Source organism: Canis lupus, chromosome 21, assembly GCF_011100685.1.
Source record: "Canis lupus familiaris isolate Mischka breed German Shepherd chromosome 21, alternate assembly UU_Cfam_GSD_1.0, whole genome shotgun sequence".
Lineage (NCBI taxonomy): Eukaryota > Metazoa > Chordata > Mammalia > Carnivora > Canidae > Canis > Canis lupus.
Window position 1 is genome coordinate 26,083,712 of NC_049242.1, and position 21,517 is coordinate 26,105,228.

The 21,517-nt window shown below is 50.3% G+C and overlaps 4 protein-coding genes across 17 annotated transcripts in view; 2 read left to right on the forward strand and 2 right to left on the reverse strand.

Annotated features, from left to right (window-relative positions):
- Positions 1 to 6,551, reverse strand: part of LOC609621 (folate receptor gamma-like) — a gene marked incomplete at its 3' end in the record, with an annotated part of 21,186 nt that extends 14,635 nt beyond the window's left edge. The window contains exon 1 of the mRNA XM_038568793.1: positions 5,648 to 6,551. The remainder of the gene's footprint in view (positions 1 to 5,647) is intronic.
- ANAPC15 (anaphase promoting complex subunit 15) lies at positions 5,828 to 9,706 on the forward strand. 10 transcript variants are annotated; one of them, XM_038568807.1, is made up of 6 exons: positions 6,596 to 6,708; positions 7,867 to 7,951; positions 8,094 to 8,218; positions 8,702 to 8,761; positions 9,083 to 9,220; positions 9,363 to 9,706. In XM_038568807.1, the coding sequence occupies exons 3-6, from the start codon at positions 8,099 to 8,101 to the stop codon at positions 9,420 to 9,422; spliced, it is 378 nt and encodes a 125-aa protein (XP_038424735.1). In that variant the 5' UTR covers positions 6,596 to 6,708; positions 7,867 to 7,951; positions 8,094 to 8,098; the 3' UTR covers positions 9,423 to 9,706. The 10 variants fall into 10 exon arrangements, with proteins under 10 accessions (XP_038424733.1, XP_038424728.1, XP_038424730.1 ...); XM_038568806.1 differs by having other exon boundaries at positions 6,597 to 6,708; positions 7,867 to 7,921; positions 8,089 to 8,218; XM_038568804.1 differs by having other exon boundaries at positions 6,599 to 6,708; positions 8,089 to 8,218.
- On the reverse strand, positions 7,827 to 15,574 carry LOC106560171 (transmembrane O-methyltransferase). Of its 5 annotated transcripts, XM_038568797.1 has the most exons (5): positions 14,810 to 15,550; positions 13,772 to 14,706; positions 12,628 to 12,902; positions 11,159 to 11,355; positions 7,827 to 10,677 (listed from the first exon to the last, which is right to left on the reverse strand). In XM_038568797.1, exons 3-5 carry the CDS (start codon positions 12,884 to 12,886, stop codon positions 10,357 to 10,359), a joined length of 777 nt encoding a protein of 258 aa, XP_038424725.1. In that variant the 5' UTR covers positions 12,887 to 12,902; positions 13,772 to 14,706; positions 14,810 to 15,550; the 3' UTR covers positions 7,827 to 10,356. The 5 variants fall into 5 exon arrangements, 4 of the variants coding, with proteins under 4 accessions (XP_038424725.1, XP_038424722.1, XP_038424724.1 ...); XM_038568794.1 differs by lacking the exon at positions 13,772 to 14,706 and having other exon boundaries at positions 15,072 to 15,554; XM_038568796.1 differs by having other exon boundaries at positions 14,340 to 15,552.
- LAMTOR1 (late endosomal/lysosomal adaptor, MAPK and MTOR activator 1) lies at positions 15,310 to 21,092 on the forward strand. The gene is made up of 5 exons (XM_038568809.1): positions 15,310 to 15,499; positions 19,169 to 19,314; positions 19,564 to 19,641; positions 19,992 to 20,118; positions 20,460 to 21,092. Exons 1-5 carry the CDS (start codon positions 15,458 to 15,460, stop codon positions 20,550 to 20,552), a joined length of 486 nt encoding a protein of 161 aa, XP_038424737.1. The 5' UTR covers positions 15,310 to 15,457; the 3' UTR covers positions 20,553 to 21,092.
- The last annotated feature ends 425 nt before the right edge of the window (positions 21,093 to 21,517 follow it).

Consider the following 21,517-nt stretch of genomic DNA (forward strand, 5'->3'; position numbering starts at 1 on the left):
GCAAAGTGTTTATTGGAAGTGGTTGTCCTTGGGGATCCCTGGGTGGCTCAGAGGTTTAGCACCGCCTTTGGCCCCGCCTTTGGCCCCGGGCGTGATCTTGGAGACCCAGGGTCGAGTCCCACATTGGGCTCCCTGCATGGAGCCTGCTTCTCCCTCTGCCTTTTTCTCTCTGTGTCTCTCATGAATAAATAAATAAAATATCTTAAAAAAAAAAAAAAAAAAAAAAGGAAGTGGCTGTCCTTGAAGCAGATGTGTCAGTAATCAAACTTAAGTCAGGCATTTGGGTTGCAAGAAAGAACAACTGGATCTCAAGGTTTACACTATAATCTACCCTGTGATTCTGAGGTATCAGACCCAATGGTAAGGAGATTAACTGGCAGGGTAGCCAATCTGTTAAAAGTCAGGGGTAGGGCACTTTGTAACCCAGAATACGCACATCTAAATAGGATTATAGTTGCAAATGTAGTGATTATACAGACAATAGTCTGAAATCCAGTCCATAGCCATTGTCCTCAACTTGAAAGGTCTATCCATGAAAACAGGCTAGTGATCTCAGTTCACCTAAAATCTCTCTCTTTCTCTTTTAAAATATTTTGTTTATTTATTCATGAGAGACACAGAGAGAGGCAGAGACATAGGCAGAGGGAGAAGCAGGCTCCCTATGGTAAGCCTGATGCAGGACTTAATCCCAGGACCCACCATCTGAGCCAAAGGCAGATGCTCAACAACTGAGCCACCCAGGTGCCTCTAAAATCTCTTATCCCACTTACCTCTATCTACATTACTTGCTCCCAACAACTATGTTTAGATTACTCAAAAACTTTATTAGACACTAGACAAAGTCAGTCATCATCCCAAGAGACTTTTCTTCCTGACAAAATGTGTATTAGAGATAACATGAATTTGCTCAACCACTGAGCCCAGGCGTCCCTAAACTAGCTTTTATTTACCAAAGGTTATCCCAGATCATAAGAACTTGAAAAACATTTGGGTTAGTTTCTGTATATCTGAGTTTTAGGAATATTTAATTCAAAAGTGCTCATTTTTAAGCCAATTAAATAGAGCTCTTTTACCAACTAATTTTGGCAATACCATCTGGTGGTAGAGAGAGAGAGAAAACCACATGTACATACATATCATACATCCATCGACATTTATAAACATGCAGAGATAACAGAGACCCTATAGCTTCTGTTTCAAAATTTTCACCACAAATCAGGTACATTAATATAAAACTCACTAGTTTATAAATAACAGTTGAGTCCAAATTGACAGATGGAACAAGTTAAGGTTGCCTGCTCCAATGGCTAAAGCTTTTTACTAATGTTTGTGAAGACTTCTTAAGATTTGTATTTGTGTGGGCGCATGGGTGGCTCACCGGTTGAGCAGCTGCCTTTGGCTCAGGGCATGATCCTGGAGTCCCGGGATTGAATCCCACATCGGACTCCCTGCAGGGAGCCTGCTTCTCCCTCTGCCTGTGTCTCTGCCTCTTTCTCTGTGACTCTCATGGATAGATAAATAAAATCTTAAAAAAAAAAAAAGAGATTTGTATTTATGCATGACAAATAATCTTAAATTACTTCCTTGGGTGTTTACATCTTCAAGGGACAGAGAAAGAATGTAAGTTTTCTCCTTGGAGTTTTAGTGCCTTTTGGATGGTTTGATCGTCCCTATAAAATATAGTAGCATTGACCTCCAATTAGGGGAGCACCTGGTAAAAATAATTCTCTGGGGATCCCTGGGTGGCGCAGCGGTTTGGCGTCTGCCTTTGGCCCAGGGCGCGATCCTGGAGATCCAGGATCGAATCCCACGTCAGGCTCCCGGTGCATGGAGCCTGCTTCTCTCTCTCTCTCTCTCTCTCTCTCTGTGTGTGACTATCATAAATAAATAAAAAAATTAAAAAAAAAAATTCTCTGGACTCAGGGTCAAATGCGACCTCTTCAGGAATGGAAATGAAGAGGGATCATTTGGGTCATTATGGTCATGAAAATGATAAACCCAATGGACCATGCTGATTTTGTATATAGCAGGAGATGGGTTTCATCTTGGTTTTCCATTCACTGTAAGCCTTAGCAGTGATGACTGTGATGGAAGGATGAGCATGGAGCGAGGCAGTAAATATCGAAGTGAGGACAGGAAGGGTCCTGGTATGAATATCGGGGGCCCTAGGGGCCTCTACCTTCCCACTTCCCTCTTCCTCTTCACTCAAATAAATAAATACATAAATACATAAACAAAATCTTAAAAAACTAAAAAAAAGAGGGGTAATTTAAAGTGAGGATAGGGAACAAATAAGTGGCCCAAATGGTACAGTTATCAAAATCAGCAAAGATCCCAAAAACAAAAGTGCCTTGGTGGAGGGGAAGTGACCTGGCTCTTGGTTTATTAGAGATAGCTGTGCATTGGATGCTTCAGTAATTAAAGCTTAAGTCAGGCACTTACTTTACATAAGAGAAAAGAAACCAACTGTCAGTTTACACTGCCAGAAGGATATGTTCCAGGCTGGGGGAATCGTAAGCCCAAAGGCTGTGGAGCAGGAATGTACTCAGTGCATTTCAGGAACAGGTAGCAAGGAGGTATTGCATTCACATCGCTCAGCTCTCACTCTTTCTGGATCCTGACTACCATCCTGTCCACATCATCTCAGAGCTACCAAAGCCCATCCCATCTGAGTCTCCCTAACATTCTTTCTCATCTTTCTTTCTCTATCCCCAGTTCTGCCCAAAATTCCTAGTTCTTTCAGTGTTCTTCAAACACATCATCACCTTTCAACTCCATGTCCTTGAAGGTAATCATGCCTCTTTATACATTGCCTTCTCCCTCTTGTCTACCAGTAAACTCCTACTCATCCCTCAAGGCCCTCTCTAATGCTTCCCTGGAACAAAAGTCTAAACTTTTCTCCAGAACCCATTCATCTCTCCTTCCTCTGTGCTCTCATATGGTCTCCACATACATTGATTTTTTTTTTTTAAGATTTTTAATTTATTTACTCATGAGAGACACAGAGAGAGGGAAGGAGAGACATAGGCAGAGGGAGAAGCAGGCTCCACACAGGGAGACCGATGTGGGACTCAGTCCTGGGACTCCAGGATCATGCCCTAGGCCGAAGGCAGGCACTAAACCGCTGAGTCACCCAGGCGTCCCAACATACACTTATTTATTTTTTCTTTTTTTACATACATTGATTTTTAACATTTACTACCCTCTCCTATAATTGTGTATAATTGTTTTAGTCCTCACTGGACTGTATTTTTCTCTAGGACAGGGATTATGTCTGCTTCTGTCCCTAGGACCTAGCATGTGTCTGGCATTTGCTTGGCACTCAATAAATGTTGACCAAACAGTGGAACAAATGAAGGAATATGAAGCAAATTTCTTAATCTCTCAGTCTTAGTTTTATTATCCTTGAAATGAAAGCAACTTAAACATTCAGCAAGGTTAAATGATGGATAAGGAATGTAAGACAAATGTCACCATCATTGACTGAATTGCCCAAGCCCAAAATAGGAAATCACACAATATTTCCACTTCTCCCATTTCTTTTTTCCCTCCCCCAAGCTAACCAGTCACTGTGGCATGTTGAACCTGGCTGGACCTTGGTAAGAAACTCTAGGTTACAGGAGGATTTCCATTAGGCCAGAGCTGTCAGGAAGCATGGGAGGCAAAGGGTGCTGGAGGTAGGGAGTCTATAAGGAAAAGAAGCAGGAGGACTCATGGGGACATAGTCCACAGGAAGAACAGGTAAGGGATCCAGGAGAAGGGAGACATCAGTCTGAGTCCTGGGGACATAGAAACCACTCAAGTCTGTGCCCTCAAGAATTTCTGGTCTGCTAGGGATACAATAGAATCAATTTGTACAGAACAAGGCTGTAGGGGAGCATCACCTCCTTCCTCATACCTCTTCTGTACTCGGCTTACAGGATACCACCCAGCTTGCCTGCGTTTCTACTTATATTTTTGGACCCCCTCAGTCTGATCTGATGCTTCTCCTAGTTTCCTTAAATGATGAATGTTGAAGGAAACTATTTTCCATCTACACTCATTCCTTTGATGATCTCATATCATCTCATGGCTTTAAATGCCATCTATGTGCTGATAACTCCCAAATTGATATCTGCAGTCTAGATCTCTCCCCTGACCTCAGACTTCTTGCCCCCTGTTCCTCCTGCCCTCTCACCATCTGTACTCTAATGAGCATTTTAAACTCTGCACACACCCAAAAATGAGCTCCAGATAGTTCCCTACATAAAACAACATCTCCCTTGTCTTTCCCATCTCAAGAAATGGTAACGCTGGTCTCCCAGTTGTTCAGTTCAAAAATCTTGGCTCCTTTCTTCCTCTGATATTCTGCATCCAATCTGTCAGCAAGCTCTCTTGTCCCTACCCTCTAAATATATTCAACATTCAACCACTTTTTATCCCCCACCTCTGGATTATTGTAATAGGCTTCCAGTTGGTCTCCCTGCTTCTGCCACTCTCCCTCCTGAATCTATTCTTCATAGAACAGCCAGAGTTAACTCTGTTAAAATGTAAATCAGATTGTGTGGATCCTCTGCTCAAAACCCTTCACAGGATTCTCAACATGGAGTAGAAGCTAAAGTCATTATTGTGACTCGCAAGACTGTACTATCTGGCTCCTGCTACTTCTCTGTCCTCATCTGCAGCTCTCACCGTAGTACACTATGCTTCAGCCATTCTAGACCCTTTGCACTTGTTCTCTCTCTGAAATGCTCTTTCCTAAATATCAGAACAGTGCTCGCCACCCCTGCACCCCCGGCTTTTTCTTTAGACCTTTGCTCAAAAGTCACCTGCCTAGTAAGGTTTTCCTTGGCCCCCCTATCTAAAATAAAACCCCTCCCCTCCCTGCTTCTCTGATTTATGTTTTTTTTTTCTAGTTTTTTTTTTAAGGATTTTACTAATTTATTCATAAAAGACACACAGAGAGAGCCTGAGACATAAGCAGAAGGAGAAGCAGGCCCCCTGCAGGGAGCCTGATGTGAGACTTGATCCCAGGGAGCCTGATGTGGGAGCCTGATGTGAGACTTGATCCCAGGACCCTCCTGGGAGCAGATGCTCAACCACTGAGCCACCCAGGTGCCCCTCTCCTAGGTTATTTACTGCAATCCTGCAATCCCAATCTTAAAACTGTATTTTGTTTATCTTCTTTGTTGTTTATCTCTCCTATTAGAATGGAAGCTGCATGGAGATTGTTGGGGGGCATCTGTTTTGTTCCCTATTGTATACCCACTACTTAGACTAGTGACAGGCATATAGTAAGGCACTAAGTACGTACTTGTAGAATGAATGAATGAAAAAGGTGGACATTTCCAAGAGGCAAATTTTACTCTTCACTTTTAAGAAAGATTTTGTTTATTTATTCATGAGAGACACAGAAAGAGAGGCAGAGACACAGGCAGAGGGAGAAGCAGGCTCCATGCAGGGAGCCCGACGTGGGACTCGATCCTGGGACTCGATCCTAGGTCTCCAGGACCAGGTCCTGGGCTGAAGGCGGCGCCAAACCGCTGAGCCACCCGGGGCTGCCCCAAATTTTATTCTTTAATGAAAAGCTTCATGACTACCAGAACTGCTTGGAAACACAATCACGTTAACATACACAGTACACTACCACTTAAACATGTAGTCTCACCAAATCCTCACATCAGTCCAGGATAGGAGGAAGGATGCGCAGTTTATGAAGTTTATGGTTGAAGAGGAAACTGAATCCAGACCGGGGTGGAAAAAGGACTTGTTAAAGCTCACACATCTGGAGTGGTCAGGAGCAGAATCAGGGATGATTGCTAGCTCTAGAAGAGGCTGGTGGGTGATGGAGCTTAATGGGGGGGTTGGGTTCGAAGAACTGCCGTTTGACAGAAGGCATGATCTCTGAAGGGGAGGCTGACTCAGCGGTTACCAGAACAGACTCATCAACAAAGGACTGGGAGAGATGACGAGGCTGACCACTAAAGGTATTTAGACCAGTCCCGGAAAGGGCAACTGAATTCCCCAAAAGTGGTGTCCTGAGGCTGACTGGTCACTGAAACCCGTACATGAACTCAGATGCAGAGCTGGACAGGCAGTCGTAAGAAACCGCTGAGTCCACTGTGGGTCTGTGGAGCCTGGCTTCTCCCCTGGACTGTGAGGTCTACGGGGGCAGGGACCGTGATCTAGATTCATCCCCAGCTTCTAGCAGAGCCTGGAATACAGTAGGGACTCAACTATTTCTGCTGAAGTCATACATACATGCACCAACCAAGAAGCTGAGGGTGAGAAAAGACAGACAGAAGGGGCATAATATCGCCCCGCGATTTGGGGGTAGAAGCAAACGAATTTTCTTGGGACGCGCGGCAGGACAAAGAGTTCCAGTGCTAAAGCAGGTAGCTGCTGCCAGCTATTTTCCAGCAGGGCTTGGCAAGCAGATCCTGGCTAGGGACGAATGGGCGGGGTTCGATGGGGCCGTTGGCGGGGGGGCGGGCAGACAGGGGAAGCCGAAGGGCGGAGGCTCAAGGAGGGGCCAACGGAGTATGCAAATTTCCAACCTCAACTACGTGACTGAGGTGTGTAACGTCACATCCGGTGGGGTGGGCGGGAGCGGGAAACAAAAGGAGAGCAAAGGCGCATGCGTCGGTGGTTCCCGGGCTCTGGTGGGTTCTTCCGCTCGGGCAGAGAGAAGTGCTTCCGGGTCGCCGCCGGCTGCCGCCTCCTGGCGCGGTAAGTACGGAAGCCAGGCTGCGGCCTCTGTCTCCTTGCCCCTTCTCGTCTCCCTCTCCCGGAGGACCCCCGCGGTCCTGACCCGGCTTCTCAGGGGCTCCACGTTCCGACTCCTTTCCACATTAAAGAGCTCCAGTTCATTGGCCGCTTCCTCGAGGCTAAGCCCCACCCAGTCGCCCGAGATCCGTCCCTCATTGGTGTCCGTTTCTGTCACCCACCATTCCTCCCAGTTAATTGGCCCCATTCAGGCCCCGCTCCTTTCGCGATTAGCAGCCCTATAAGGGTAAATGCCTGCTCGAATCCCGCCCCTGCATTCTTCGTGTTGGTCCACCCCGCGGTCATTATCATAATGAGCAAAGAGTGGGCGGGGGCTTTGCGGCGAGGGGGGGGGCTTTCGGAGCCTCGGGCTCTGGCCTCTCCTACGACCGGCCGGGAGTGAGGATGGCTAGTTGTGCTGCTGACACGGCCCGGGAAGCTGAGGTTCACGGAAGGGCAGCGGCGGGCCCGGGATCGGCTAAATGAGTTTAGGGCAAAAGCAGAAGTAGACGTCGGTCTATTTCTCCTGCTCATCTCCTCTAGTGCCTGGCCTCGATTTCTTCCCCGCGGAATATGATGCCCCAGCTCACTTGTGACCTAGAGCCAGTCGTTGCCTGTCGCAGGGCCTCAATTTTCCTGTGAGCTGAAAGGTTTTAATTCAAATTCTCTGGGACCTTTCCGGTCCCCCTCAGCTGCTTTTAATCCGTGCCGAATTTACATTATCCATTCACGTTAGTTCATTCAGCTTTCCATTTACTTATTCATTCATTTACTCATGCCTTTAGAATGTCTTCCTGAACCCTGCTGCACCCCACCCCAGTTTAGCTGGTTCATGAGAGAGGTGGTTAGTGTCCTAAATTTCTGACACTGGGTAAGTATGGTATGGATCATCATAGAGGGGCAAAAAGTAGGTCTTAGTGTTTGGAGGAGGTAAGGATAGGACCAGAGGAGCCCTGCTGCCTCTGATTTTGTAATGCCAGTCTGCATTCTGGATTCATAGCTCTACATTTGGCTTCCATTCCCCTCCACGCCTCCCCTTGAACTACTTTACTTCTCCATAAAGTAAATTATCAGAATAAGTATGAGGGTGGTATAATTGTTATTATTCCCCCCATTTTACAGATGAGGAAACTGAGGCTCATAGAGGTTAAGTGACTTGGCCAAGGTCAAACAGCTAGTAAGTGGTGGAGCCAGGACTCAAACCCAGGTCTGTTTGATTCCCACAGAGAAGAGCTATTTCCCTGCTACCTTCTACTCCACCCCATCCCCAAATCAAACTATAACCAAATAAAACCCAAAACCAAACACATCTGACAGCTGGATTCACCTGGCCCTTTACCTCAGTCTAGGAGCCATGTCCACCTTGTTTCCCTCACTCTTCCCCCGTGTGACTGAGACATTGTGGTTTAATCTGGATCGACCCTGTGTGGAGGAGACAGAGCTGCAGCAGCAAGAACAACAGCATCAGGCCTGGGTGAGTAAGGACCTAGCACAGTGGTGGAGCCTCTTGGAGGAGCTTTTTGCCCTGAACTGGGAACAATCAAGCTGGGAGGCAGGAGGCCTAGATTCACATCTTTGTATTACCCTGACTTACTGTGGGCCCGTGAGACTTCTGAGCCAGATTGGAGGCCAAGGCTCTTTCCTCTGAAACATAAGAAATAATAATTTTGACTTTATTGAGGTCCTAGTAGGTGCCTTATTCTAGACTGATAGTCTCTCACTTTACCCTCACCATCATCTTAGGAGGCCACAGTTTCCTCCTAAGAGAGTTGACGTAGTTGGATCGAGTTTATAAGTAAGTGGCAGATGATAAGAGACAAAGAGATTGGCTCTTTCTGGCAACTGGAAGGAAGCTTCACCCTTGAGGGGACTTCTCAGGGGCAGAGTAGGCCAGTCTCATGTCCCTGACCTGTCCTGCTCAGGCTCTGACTCTGCTCTCCACCTGATTTGGCTACAGCTCCAGAGTATTGCAGAGAAAGACAACAACCTGGTACCTATTGGCAAGCCGGCCTCAGAGGTGAGTGGTTCCAGCAGGTAGGGCTTGTGTGGAGCCCAGGTGGACTAAAGCTCTGCTCTACTTCTGAAGGTCCTGCCTCTGACCTCAGAGCGGTTGTGGTGTTCAGCTCTGGATGGAGGCTATAAAGAGGGTGTAGAGTGGTGGCCATTGAACCCAGCACTAAGGTCCTATAGAACATGCATCAGCCTGCTAGACTCAAAGGAACAGAGAAAGGTTGGGGAATGGAGGGTCATGCACTGGCCCCAAAGACTGGCTCCAAGTGGACCTTGAGCTGGTCCAGGCACTCTTATAGGGCCTATAGTCTTTCCCCTGCCTCACCAGCACTATGATGATGAAGAAGAAGAGGATGAAGATGACGACGAGGATAGTGAAGAGGACTCAGAGGATGATGAGGATATGCAGGACATGGATGAGATGAATGACTACAATGAGTCACCAGATGATGGAGAGGTCAATGAGGTAGGTAGAGGTGTGGGGGAGGGCCCCTGCCCCTGACCTAACTAATTGGTGGCCAAGAGGTACAGAGACTCTGGTGCCAGACGGGCAAGATCTGGGACTGGGGCTGGCTGGGTGGCTGAGGCCCCTCCCCACCCACACCCAGCCTTCTCTCCAGGTGGACATGGAAGGCAACGAACAGGATCAGGACCAGTGGATGATCTAGGTAGACAAGGCAGGGTGGCCTCAGGTAAATTCCAGGCCAGCCCAACTTACCCTGCATCCTCTGCAGAACCAGCTGATTGCCCCAGTGCCTGAAAGCTCACCCTTGGGTATCTCTTCAGCTGCTGCCAGGAACTGGTCTCCTTGGCTCCTCCCAGGCCATCAGTTTGCCCGTGATTCCCCAGGGCCTGAGCCCAACCCACCTTTCTGCCTAGTACCTCACCCTTTGGTTGCCAGGTATAATCTCTTTCTAACTCTCTTGAATAAAGACACAGGACTGATTTTTTCCCCCCGTGTCTATTCCCTATTTGTTGGTGGGGTGCAGAGGAATCCAGCATCTTGAGCTTTAGGAAGAGGGCACACAAGGGACTTCAGGCAAGCCTACCTGACCATGTGGTCCAGGGCTAAGCAAGGCCAGGGTGGCCCTAGCCATGGGCCCAGGCTTCATGTCCGTTTCCTCTGGCCCAGCTTGTATCCATACATTCCTTCAGAGCTTCTCTGTTTCCTCTGATCCCACCTGGAACTGCATGGGCTGGGGAGGGCAGGCTTTCTGAGTCTCAGAGATGGGGGGCCCCTGGAGCTCTTCCAGACAGCTTCGTTGGTATTAGGAGAGCAGATTAAATCTCAGAGCAGCCCAGGGATTCCCTTGGAGTCATCCAGAAAATCAGTGATAGAGTTGGGTTGGGAGCTCAGGACTCTTGCCTGTTAATCCATAGGTCTCTCTGGAAGGATAGGTAGGGGCCAGTGAGACCAAGCAGTCTGACCTAACTTGACGCCTCGTCAGTGTGGAACTGGAGTAGGGCAAAGGTGGGAGGACAGCCTCCCCATCCCTGAGCCCAGCATGTGTCAGGCCACAAGCAGAGAGGGGAGGAGATGTCCTGAGGTCCTTGTTTGGATGGGGGTGGAGGGGCAGCAGTAAGTACCCCTGGGCCTGGACCTCAGCCAGGCCCTGCATAGGTGAGCTGGGCTATGCCATCCTTGATGGCAGGGAAGTCTGGGAGGCCAGTGTGGTGGAGGCGACAGCGGTAGCGGCCACAGTTCTTGGCATACTGCAGGAAGCGAGGTGCACCAGGGAAGAGCACGTGGTCAGCCAACACAGTAGCACCAGCTGGCAGCAGGGCATGGGCCTCCAGCAGCTGCAGGTCTCGCAGGTAACATCGGGGCCGGTGTGCCAGGAGCACCAAGTCTGCCCGACTCAGCTGGTACTGGGTTCGTAGACATGGGATCACCTCCTCTGAGCTACTCACAATGAGCTCCACCTGTAGGGGTGGGAGGAGCTGGAGGTGAGGGTGGGAGGGACTGTCTCCCAAACCAGACCACCTCCCCCAGGATCTGGCTTACTTTATGCCAGGTCCTGGCCTAAGTCCCCATGAGTGTTCTCAGATTTCCTCTGTTTTCAGAACAGACCCAAGAGGTCAGGATCAGTATTGTGATTTCCATTCTGGCAGTGATGAAGCTGAGATTCAGGAAATTAGGTCATAAAGGTCACAAGAGGTAGACTAGACTAAGGGTTCAGACCCAGGTTTGCTAGGCTCCAGAGACCTTCCTCTTAACTGCTCCTTTGTCATCCAGCAGCAAATATGACAAATGACTTGGAACAGGGGGACAGGAGTTCACACATCATCCAAGGTCCCAGTCCCCTATGTGGAATGGAGCTGCTGCTTTCCCCTGGGTGGGATTCCTTTACTGGGGAGGCTTGGCTAGGGCAAGGCTGGGGGTGGAAAGGAGGTGGGTGCTGACCATGCGCTCGTCAAAGCCAGCCAGGCGGATGAGTTTTTCAGCCACTGCTGCCATGCGTGGGTCCCATTCCACGGTGAGAAGGCGGCCCCCAGGGGGCAGAGCACGGGCAAGAAGCAGTGTGGAATACCCGAAGTGGGTGCCCAGCTCCAGCACGCACGCAGGGGTCTTCTCCTCCACCAGTCGCGTCAGGATCTGACCTGAGGGGAAGATGGCTGTTACAGCAGACATGGGAGATGGATTTGGGGTCCCTGATAGAAAAGGATCTCGAATGCCCACTTGCCTCACTGCAGCCCCAACCAGCTGGGGTCTCCTCTCGGACTACAGCTCTAGCTGCCCCACTGGTTCTCCCTTCCCCTCTTTCAGTTTCACTTCATACCAGCCATTAGGCATCTTTCCAACAAACAAATCTGACCCTGTTGCTCCTTAGTTCCTGTGATCCTCAAGGCCTTTGAGATTTAACTTGAGATCCTTAGCCTGACATTCAGGACCTTCCTGGACCTGATCCTATCCAACTTTTCCATTCTTCCATCTGTAGCCTCTACCACAGCCCTCCCAAACAGTGTGCCCAAAGTCAACCAAGGCAGCGCTGGCTCATTTTTTCATGCTGCACCAGTGTATGTGGCTGGCTCTGCCCTTCCCCTCCCCTGTCCTTATCTACTTGGCCAAGCTGAAAGCAATTCTAGGGTCTGCTTCCTCCAGGAGGGCTCAAACAGAAAGAGCCACAGGCTTCTGAGAGACTGTTGCTAGAACATCCAGTTTCATTTCCTCTTATTTTGTTCATTGAATATCTTTCTAACCTTGGAATTGGAAAAATTTCTTCAGACTCTAAAAGCACTTGTGCTGGGTGCCCAGGCAGCTCAGTCGGTTTAGTGTCTGCCTTTAGCTCAGGTCATGATCTTGGGGTCCTAGGATCGAGCCCCAAGTTGGACTCCCCGCTCAGCAAGGAGTCTGCTTCCCTCTCTGCTTCTGCCCCTCTCCCTGACTTGTGCACACTCTCAAATAAAATCTAAAAATAAAATAATAGAATAAAAATTGAAATAAAGTAAAATCACTTGTGCCAGGACCTGGGACTCCAACAAAGCCAGGCATTACTCTGAATGGGATGTAGGAGCCTCCGTGATTGGGGGAGAAATACTTAGCACAGATAATTACAAAGTTATGAGTTATATGCTGAGATGGTTGTCCCCTTTGTACTGTCCCCTTTGAGGCCAACATTTGTGGTTGATTCATCTGTGTGGCCTCTGCCTCCTTTTCCAACCCAGCACTTAGTACAGGCCTAGTACAAAAGTGGTGGCAATAACTGTTAGATGAATGAATAGCTTTGCCCAGCCCCCTCATTTGTGGAGGAGAAAAGAGAGACTCAGAGGATCAGGAACCTGCCCAATGCACCCAGTAGGCAGTGGTAGGTCCCAGACCTTCCTTACCATCTTAGGGGTGCTGCCTGGAGCAGAAGGGTAAGGAACACTGACCTTTGACAGGCCCCATGTGGCCCAGGTACTCGCAGTGGCTGCTCCAGTGGTCCAGGGTGGTGAGGATATGACTGGGGTCCCCAGGCAGGGCGTGGGTGAGCACATAGCTGAAGGCCCGCTCCTCAGCCCGTAGCCCTGACAGGCAGTCTCGGAGGCTCCGCAGCAAGACCATGCGCACCAGCAGTCGGAAGTAGTGCCGGTACCGCACCAGCAATGTCACCACCAGTGGCAGGAAGGCCAGTGCGATGGCGGGGGACATGGTCCCCACCAGGGCTCTGAGGTGAGAAGAGGCAGGGAGGGAAACCCACATCCACCATTTGTCATTTGTATTAATTGTCCCTATGTTTTACAAACCATAGCTCAGAAAGGCTGTCTTTTGCCCATAGTCACACAGCAAAATGGGGATTTGAATCTGAATTGGTTCAATGCCAAAACCATGTACTTACTTTCAAGGACTTCATGCTAGTCTGTGTTCTGCATCCATCCCCAAACCACCTCTTCCCACTTCTGCCCCTTGGTCCTATCTTCACCGTGCTTCTTCCATCCGTTTCCCCTCATCTCTTTAGTCACCTCTTCTGGACCACTTTCCATAGTCCCCTGAGATATCCCCCACCCAGCCTCCCCTCTGCCTTGTCTCCTCTGACCCATTAATGTGGAGCAAAAGAGCACAACTTTGTAGTCAGAAACCCCTTCGGGCCTTGTGTGCTGCCTCAGTAAAAGGCAATCAAAACACTCCATAGGGTGTTAGGATGCAATTCCTTCCCACCCCTCCATCTGTTCTTTCCTGAGGTTGGGAGGAGTCCCTGAGTCTCTGTCTCTTCTCCAGTCCTTTCATGCCTCCTCCCCTGCATTTGCCTTTTCTGTTCTCTTTCAGAATTCTTTTTACAAGCGTGTACACATACAGCACCCACTGTCCCCCCAAGCTCGAGCCTCTTCTTCCAGGGCCCCGATGGGGGATAAGTGCTCTTTCCTCTTGCATACCCTGGATGATCCTCCCTTTCCTCCACATCTGCCCCTTGTGAGGCCTCTGGTGATGGTGGGGACTAAAATTGAAAGCAAGAGTGTAAAAGTGGATGTGAGTAGGTGAGTGATAGTGAGTTTGAACTGGTATGCTTGGGAACCCACACTCAAGAGCCCTGCTTACCTGGGCTGGAGGCTCCGGCTGGGGGAAGATCAGAGCATAGGACAGGAGGGGGAGTCCTTGGGGCTAGAGAACCCTGAGGCAGGCTGGACCTGCTCTCAATTATTGATGCAGAAGCTGCTGCTGTCACCTGAGACCTGCAGTTCAAGTTACTGCAGGAACAAGGTGGGTTTGACTCTTACCCTTCTCAAGCCATGTAAGAATTTACAGAATTTCAGGGTTTTGATCTGAGGGGTATTAAGAGCTACTGGGTTCAGTGACCTCTCCTCTAACTCCTTGTATGTCCCCTCCCAGGACAGGGGACATGGTGTGACCCAAGGTAATGGGAGTCTGTAATTTACTCAATTCAAAATTCAATTGACATTTTGTCTAAGCAAATGCCAGGGTGTGGGTAGCAGAGAGGGTTCAGATCTTGTTCCTTTCCTCCAGGAACTCCCAAGTTTGGAGGAAGAGACTGATCCAGAAAAGGAGAATAAAACATAATCCAGTACTCCATTGATACACTTTAGGCTTTTTTGTGAACCTCTGTATATCTAGACAGAACATTGTGTGGCACATTACAGATAATTACTTGATTCAATAAATGAAGAAATCCGTATGGGATAGGGATTAAGCACAGGGAGCTGAGGATGCCCAAATAATGGGATTGGAGATGGCAATCAGGAGGTTACTGTTTGTAGTGAGGCTTGAAGACAGAAGAGACACCTAGTAGGGAGACAGTGTACAAGGCCACGTGTGGAAAGTCCAGAGGGTCTGTCAGGAAACTGCAAATATTTTCTTTCTTACGGCTGGCTGGCGAGGCATTACTCCGATTCCTGCACCACCACCAGCCCCCGTGACTCAGATGCTGGCATGGGAGGCAGGTAAGAGACTCTGCAAGATCTTGAATGACAGACGTGGACCTGTGTTCAGCGTCCAAGGGAAAATATAGGATGGTTCTAAGAAAAGAGCATTGTGTGTTAGATTACTATGGTTGCTTAAGAAAACCAAGCAAGATTGAAGAGACGTGCCTAAGGGCAAAGACCGTGAGGTGGCCTCTACCTCTTCCAGGTTTGAGCTCTGCTCTGCCTTGGTTTGTGTAGGAGTAAGGGCTCTTCTTCCAGTAAGTTGTCGATCCTTAGTCCAGGGTGAGAACTCCATTGGGTGCCACACTCTATGTGTCCCCCAACTGGACGCTAGGCATCTGGATCCAATGTACACAGAGACTTGTGTGCTCTAGAAGCGTAGGGCGTCAATTCCAATCGCCCCTCGCATGGCATTTAGGAGACCAAATCATAATAGCTTTTGGTAAAAGTTCACTCACTGGCCCAGAGAGGTAGCTTGGCAGCCACGCAACCACATAGCACGAGGGCCGGCCGCAGAGAAGAGCCCCCAGAGCCGGTGGACGAAGCCTCGATCTCTGAAACTGGGCAGAGGCTGAAGTCATGTGATCCGCCCCTCCCTTTCTCGCATCATGTGCCTCGAGTCTTGTCAAGCGAAGCGAGCCTTCCCATTGGTTGGCGATGATCACGCGGTGGAGGCGGGGCCGGAAGCCGGGGTGGCGGCGGCCGCGGCGCGGCTCTGGGAAGGGATAGGCGAGGAGGAGGGTGGCTGCCTGCTGGCTGTAGCCACGGGTCATGTGACCGGAAGGGCTCCCGACGGACGCCGTCCCTCCTCGGCTCGGCCTGAGCGCCCGGCCCGACCCCGGCCATGGGGTGCTGCTACAGCAGCGAGAACGAGGACTCGGACCAGGTGCGGCCGCGGCGGGCGAGGCTCGGGAATGAGGGTTGCGAGACTGGGGCGTCGGGCTCAGAAGAAAACCTGCAGAAGAGCGGGAGCAGGACTGCGGGGCTCATATAGTACGGCGGCCGGGAGGGGACAGATTACAGAGGGGACGCCCGGCCGGGCTCCTACCCCTGTTAAAGCCCCAGCTTTCTCTACAGTCTCCGCACTGGGGTGTGCAGGCAGGTGCTTGTCCCGCTCGCTCCCACCCCTTTCATCTTATCCTACCCTTAAACCTTTATAGCCTTCAGGATCCTCAGCCTAGGTCTCTGGGAAACATGGTCTCATCAGTTTTCTGTGCTTTTTCTGTGCTTGTAGGAGCGGGCTTTGTGAATCCATTCTAGGGATGGGTAAACTGAGGCTCAGAATTAGTTTGTCCTGCATGAATCAGGAATCTGTGTCTGCTCTCAGCCCCTGGGGTTGGAGAAGGAAGGTCACTGCCGATTTGGGGTCAGAGAAGGCGTCTGGAAGTAGGTGGCATTTGAATTGACCAGTGAAGAATTTAATAGAGACAATGACATCGAGATATGTGGGAAGTTGGGAAGTTACAAAGTGGGTTTCTGCTCTGGCTGGATTAAATGAGAGAGATGGGATGGGGAGCACAGTTTTGCCTGCCTCGTGCAGTTTTTGCCTGGGGCCTGAGGGTTCCTTCAGCTAGACGAGTAGTTGTCCTGGGAATTTGTAGATCTGATGCCTTTGCACAAGAGATTAAGCTGGAAAACTTGTGCAGTTTTTCATTCTCCCTCTTCCACTTGGTGCATTCTCACTTCTCACACCTTAAACCCTGCCCTGCCTGCCTATCTCTTTTTAGGAGTGGGGAGACCTTCCCAAGAATGAAGTCTCAAGCTCTTTGCCATCACCTTTTTGATTGCCTCTAAGCCTGGATTCTGCATTTCAACACATTCTAGACGCAGAGACGATAGAAAGATTTCTGCAAGTAGCTCAGAGTCTGGTGGGGAAGATGGTCACAGAAATGGACTATATTACTAGTATTTGCGAAGTAGGTCTTTCCTCAGTCACTCACATGAACCTATTTTGGATTAAGGACTTAAGGCTAGGAAATGTCATTTGTTTGAGAGGCATGGGTAGCTCCTGGGCCTCATTAATTTTCCAAACACTCAATGAACACATCTTATTTCCTATGCCTTATGTTAGGCATACTTTTTTTTTAAAATTTATTTATTTATTTATGATAGTCATCACAGAGAGAGAGAGAGGCAGACACAGGCAGAGGGAGAAGCAGGCTCCATGCACCGGGAGCCCGATGTGGGATTCGATCCCGGGTCTCCAGGATCGGGCCCCGGGCCAAAGGCGGGCGCTAAACCGCTGCACCACCCAGGGATCCCATGTTAGGCATACTTAATGCCTACTACTCCTCAGTTCACCTCAGTCTCTTAGAGGAGACAGTATTCCCGTCTACTGGGAAAACAAGGGTAGTGGGAAATCATCCCCGCAGGATAATACAGACTCTTGCAAGGAAAGAGTCAAGAAGAATTAGTGTCTTCTAATAAAGAATATTGGCTTCTAGTTGGGAGAACTAGGCTTGCTGCTTTCCTGAATTTCATCTTCTTCTTGACAGGCTCTCACTTCTGTTTCTAACCCCCCAGAGAGGTGCTTGATCAGTGCTGGGTGATTTGAGGCTTCGTGTGGCAAAGGTCTATACCATACCATTCACTATCTCAGAGTCCCTCTCCCACTTTCATCTCTACTCCTTTATTATAATAAAAAGAAACCTATTACACATTTTTCAAAGGCCTTTTATAGTTCTTTCATTTGATTTTTGCCAAACGTTTGTCGTATAGGTACAGGTCCTGTATTTAAAGGCAAGGAAAAAGTTTAGAGAGACTAAGTGATTTAGCCAAGGACAGAGAGCCGAATAGTGCCATAGTCACGGTGTCTTGATACCAAGCCATGTGCTTTATACATTGGACCAAGCTGTCTCTTTCAAACCTGTGCCCGTAGACCAGGTGGCTAGTCATGGGCAAGCCACATCTATGTGTCTAGGGCAGACAGTGAAGCCCTGACTCCTGGGTTGACACTGACTCAGGGACAGCCCTTGGTATGGAAAACCTCTTCCCTGCTGCAGTTGCCTGTTGAGGGTGGGATGACGTTATTTGTCCACTCTGATGGGAGTAGCCCAGCCTCCTCTGGGAGTCTAGGTCTCCAGAAAACAACTTTGTTCTTGAGCAACCCGATGGGAAGCTTATGCTCCGTCTTGCAGGCAGATCTGTCTCGAGTAGGGCTGGGGGAAGGATGACACCCAGGAAGCAAACTCAGGGTTCGTGATGGAGCTAGCTTTTCTGTGAGATAGCTCGGTCTGTGGCAAGCCTTTTGTCTTTCTAGCTCTTTAATACTTAGCCTGTGTTTTTAAGGGGGAGGGGCCGTGTTTTTAAGGGGATAGGGCAGAGTCCTACAGCTTTTGTCTCCTGTTGTGGGGAACTGGGGACACTTGGGCACCCTGGGCTTGAGGAAGAGTGTTGTGAAAACGCTGGGCCTGCCTAGGGTGGGGCGGGAGGAAGTGGCCCTGTGTAAGGAGGGTTGTGGAGTCAGGAGCCTTCCACGGGAAGGGCTGTGGTAGGAACTGAGAGCGGCCTGGAGTGGAGCACTGGTGGTCTGGCACTAAGGGTCGGTGAGTCAGCATTAGGCAGGATAGGCCCCTTGTCCTTGGCTTTGTCCTGGGCACCCTTGCCCTTTATGGCTTGGATAGATAACCAGCAAGTCTGCTTATCCAATTTGAAGCTGACACAAAGCCAGCAGGGATTTGCTGCTAATGGGCTCAAAGCAGGGTGGTACCCGGAGACATTGTGGTAGATGAGAACGAGGGACTGAAAGAACGAGGGGAAATATACACAGAATTGTGAAGGACCAGGGAGACCTGGTTTGGCCCCAGGTTAATTCTGGGGGTTTGATTATCAGCATAGGCTAGCAGTAACACGGACTACGGAAAATCAGCAAAACCACACTAACAGAGGTGTGGTGGATTGGCAAGGGAGGGAACAGCTCCAGTGTCAGGCCAGGCTTCACCAGGGGCACCAAGTATAGTCCTGGGAGTCATATACAAAGAGGACATCAGAAGAGAGTGAATACCTGTGAGTAGAAGGGACCTGCCCTCAAGAAGGGGGCACACTTGGGACTGTGTGACCCAGAGACTGGGACTCCTGCCCTGACATTATACGAGGAATAGAACTGTCTGGGTTCTCAGGGCGTCTGTCGTGGGAGCAGCCAGCTAGCTGGGGAGGGCCTGGCCTGGGGATCAGGAGTGCCATTCTTAGGCTCCTGACCTGCAGCAGTTTCTAGACCTCATTCCTCTGGCTTCCAGCTTCCAGTATCCTTTGTCTGTCAGGTGCTGGACTGTTTTCTGAAGCTCTAGACCTGTTACTGAATATATGCTTTGTGCCTGTGTCCATCTTTTCAGGGCCTCTAGGACTGCTTGGTTCCACTTTGATTCATTCTAGACCACCAACTCAGCTGAGCTCCTGAGGGCAGGCAGGACTGAGTCTTAGCTGACATGCCATATACTTGGGCACTTAGGGTATTTTTTGGTGCTTCAGGGTCAGAGCTGGGCTGAGAGAAGAGCCCAGGAAAGGCAGGTTGGACTAAAGGGTCCAGGGCTGACTTCTCTCCTATCACCTCACCTAGGACCGAGAGGAACGGAAGCTGCTGCTGGACCCTAGCAGCCCCCCTACCAAAGCCCTCAATGGAGCTGAGCCCAACTACCACAGCCTGCCTCCCACCCGCACAGATGAGCAGGCCCTGCTCTCCTCCATCCTTGCTAAAACAGCCAGGTGAGCACCACAGGACCAAGCCTGGGCAGAGCTTCTCTATCCATGTTAAAGGATGGACAGAGGGACAGGGCCCAGGACATGGGGGATGGGACAAAGTCAGTGGCAAGAGGTGCTTCTGGGCCCAGTCCTACTCCACTGGGCGGGCAGGGCCAGTGGTGTCAGATAGCCCTGGAGTTGGCACTTGGCAGTGAATCCCGTGTGTCCCTCTTGAAGCACCTGTCATGTTCCCTCTGCCTCCTCTCCCCAAAGCAACATCATTGACGTGTCTGCTGCGGACTCCCAGGGCATGGAGCAGCATGAGTACATGGATCGGGCAAGGCAGTACAGGTGAGACCTGGCCAGCTTGGGTCCCCCCTTCAGGCTCCTTGGGCTCCTCCCTGCCCCTTATCCAGCTTTGGAGCCTGGGCCCCAGGCCAGGCTTCTGGTTTGGGTGAAGCCCAGGAGATGGACGACAGATCTCTCCGCTACCTCAGCAGATGTTCGTGTCAGCCCTGTTTGCCCCATGGCCCTCAAGGGTGCGGAGGCCAAGGGAGGTGGGCCTGAAGTGAGTTTGTGGTGAGCAGAGGTGCCTGTCACCCTGCTCCTCTGGCCCAAGGGACTGAAGCTTGCCTGGGCTGGGCTGGGCTGGGCAGAGCAGACTGGCCTGACCGCTCCCCGCCGTCCTCCCTCTTGGCCAGCACCCGCTTGGCTGTGCTGAGCAGCAGCCTGACCCACTGGAAGAAGCTGCCACCGCTGCCATCTCTCACCAGCCAGCCCCACCAAGTGCTGGCCAGCGAGCCCATCCCCTTCTCCGATTTGCAGCAGGTGAGCCACCCCTGAGCCCACCCGCGCCTACCCTTCCCTTATAGCTGGGCTGTGGCAGAGGGCTCACCCTCTCTGTCTCAGAGGCGGTAGGGAAGTGGAGTTAGGGAGCCTGGTAGCTCGAATGCCCCACTCACTCTCACCTTACTTTGTATCTTCCCCTCTCTACCTTTATTCTCTTTCTCTGCTTTGTACTTTTCTGTCTTTCCCGTCATTACCTTTTTCTTTGGCTTCCTGTCCCCCACCACCCCCTCCTCTCTTGCTACCCGATCCCCCTTCCCCGGCTTTCCGGATCTCTCTTCTCACTGTGTCTCTCTGTTGCTCTCGTCCCTGGTCCCTCTCAGGTCTCCAGGATAGCTGCTTATGCCTACAGTGCACTTTCTCAGATCCGAGTGGACGCAAAAGAGGAGCTGGTTGTACAGTTTGGGATCCCATGAAGAGAGGGATCCTTGGACAGCTCTTCTCCTCTCTTCACCCCGTCTCCACCCTGCCTCCCCTGGGCCCCCAGCCTCACTGCGGCTCACACAGTACCCTAACCTGCTACTAATCACAGAGAAGAGTGTGGAGGAGGAGAAGAGTGAGGCTGGAAGCCTGAGCAAATGAGGACAGAGCAAGGGAGGGCAGAACCATTTGGGACTGGTGTTCAAAGCCCTGGCCAGGGATGGGATGGGGGTCAAAAGATTAGGGCCTGGTAGGTCTTCACTGTCACTGGGAAGGTGAAGATACCAGTGTGAGGGTGATCCCTAGGGGGCCTATAGGGGCCCCCTTCCCACCCTTTCTCTTGGCCTCACTCCTTCTCCCTCTCCCTGACCTGGTGCTCACATGCACCTCACTAGGGTTTGTGACCAGGGTCTGGACGAGCTTGAATTTGAATGAATTGAGTTTGTATTTCTAGCACCCTGGGTTTTTACATGTTTGGGGTTTTGGGGTTTCGTTTCGGTTTGTCGCCCTCGATAAAGGAAGTGTATTCATCTGTGTGCTGGTTGCAGCCCCTCTGTCCTGCCCACCACCCTATAGTACTATTTGTGGTCTGTGAGCAGTGAGATTTGGGGGAGGAGGGGCTACGTCTTCTAGGGGCACAAAGAGGAATCCAGGAGATAAGGGTACAGGGTTCCCAGGTTTTAGCTGGAACTTGGCTTGGGCTAGCCTCAGGTTGGATAAGACTGCCTGTCCCTTCTCTGGTGATGGGACTACTATCAGAGCTGAAAAAAACCTGAATCTGAGGCAGTTGTCACCGTTGGGGGCTCTGTCTCAGGTTCAGTGGAATTACCAATAAGCCCAGGGTTAGAGGGTAAAGGCAGAGAAAGGATACTTGATACAGAGCCAGCAAGCCACTGTTTTCAAGCAGAAGATTCTTTTTATCAAATGAAATCTTAGGCAGAATGCACACATATAAAACAGA

Bases quoted from the DNA above. Each gene is read 5' to 3' on its own strand.
- ANAPC15 (XM_038568800.1), top strand. From the start codon at position 6,617: ATGCGTCGGTGGTTCCCGGGCTCTGGTGGGTTCTTCCGCTCGGGCAGA. The intron at 8,219-8,701 runs GTGAGTAAGGAC...ATTTGGCTACAG, and splicing joins AACAACAGCATCAGGCCTGG to CTCCAGAGTATTGCAGAGAA. The intron at 9,221-9,362 runs GTAGGTAGAGGT...ACCCACACCCAG, and splicing joins ATGATGGAGAGGTCAATGAG to CCTTCTCTCCAGGTGGACAT.
- LOC106560171 (XM_038568794.1), bottom strand. From the start codon at position 15,109: ATGTGGTTGCGTGGCTGCCAAGCTACCTCTCTGGGCCA. The intron at 11,356-12,627 runs GTCAGTGTTCCT...TCTTCCCCTCAG, and splicing joins CCACATGGGGCCTGTCAAAG to GTCAGATCCTGACGCGACTG. The intron at 10,678-11,158 runs GTCAGCACCCAC...CCACCCCTACAG, and splicing joins CTGGCTTTGACGAGCGCATG to GTGGAGCTCATTGTGAGTAG.
- LAMTOR1 (XM_038568809.1), top strand. From the start codon at position 15,458: ATGGGGTGCTGCTACAGCAGCGAGAACGAGGACTCGGACCAG. The intron at 19,315-19,563 runs GTGAGCACCACA...CTCTCCCCAAAG, and splicing joins ATCCTTGCTAAAACAGCCAG to CAACATCATTGACGTGTCTG. The intron at 19,642-19,991 runs GTGAGACCTGGC...CCTCTTGGCCAG, and splicing joins GATCGGGCAAGGCAGTACAG to CACCCGCTTGGCTGTGCTGA.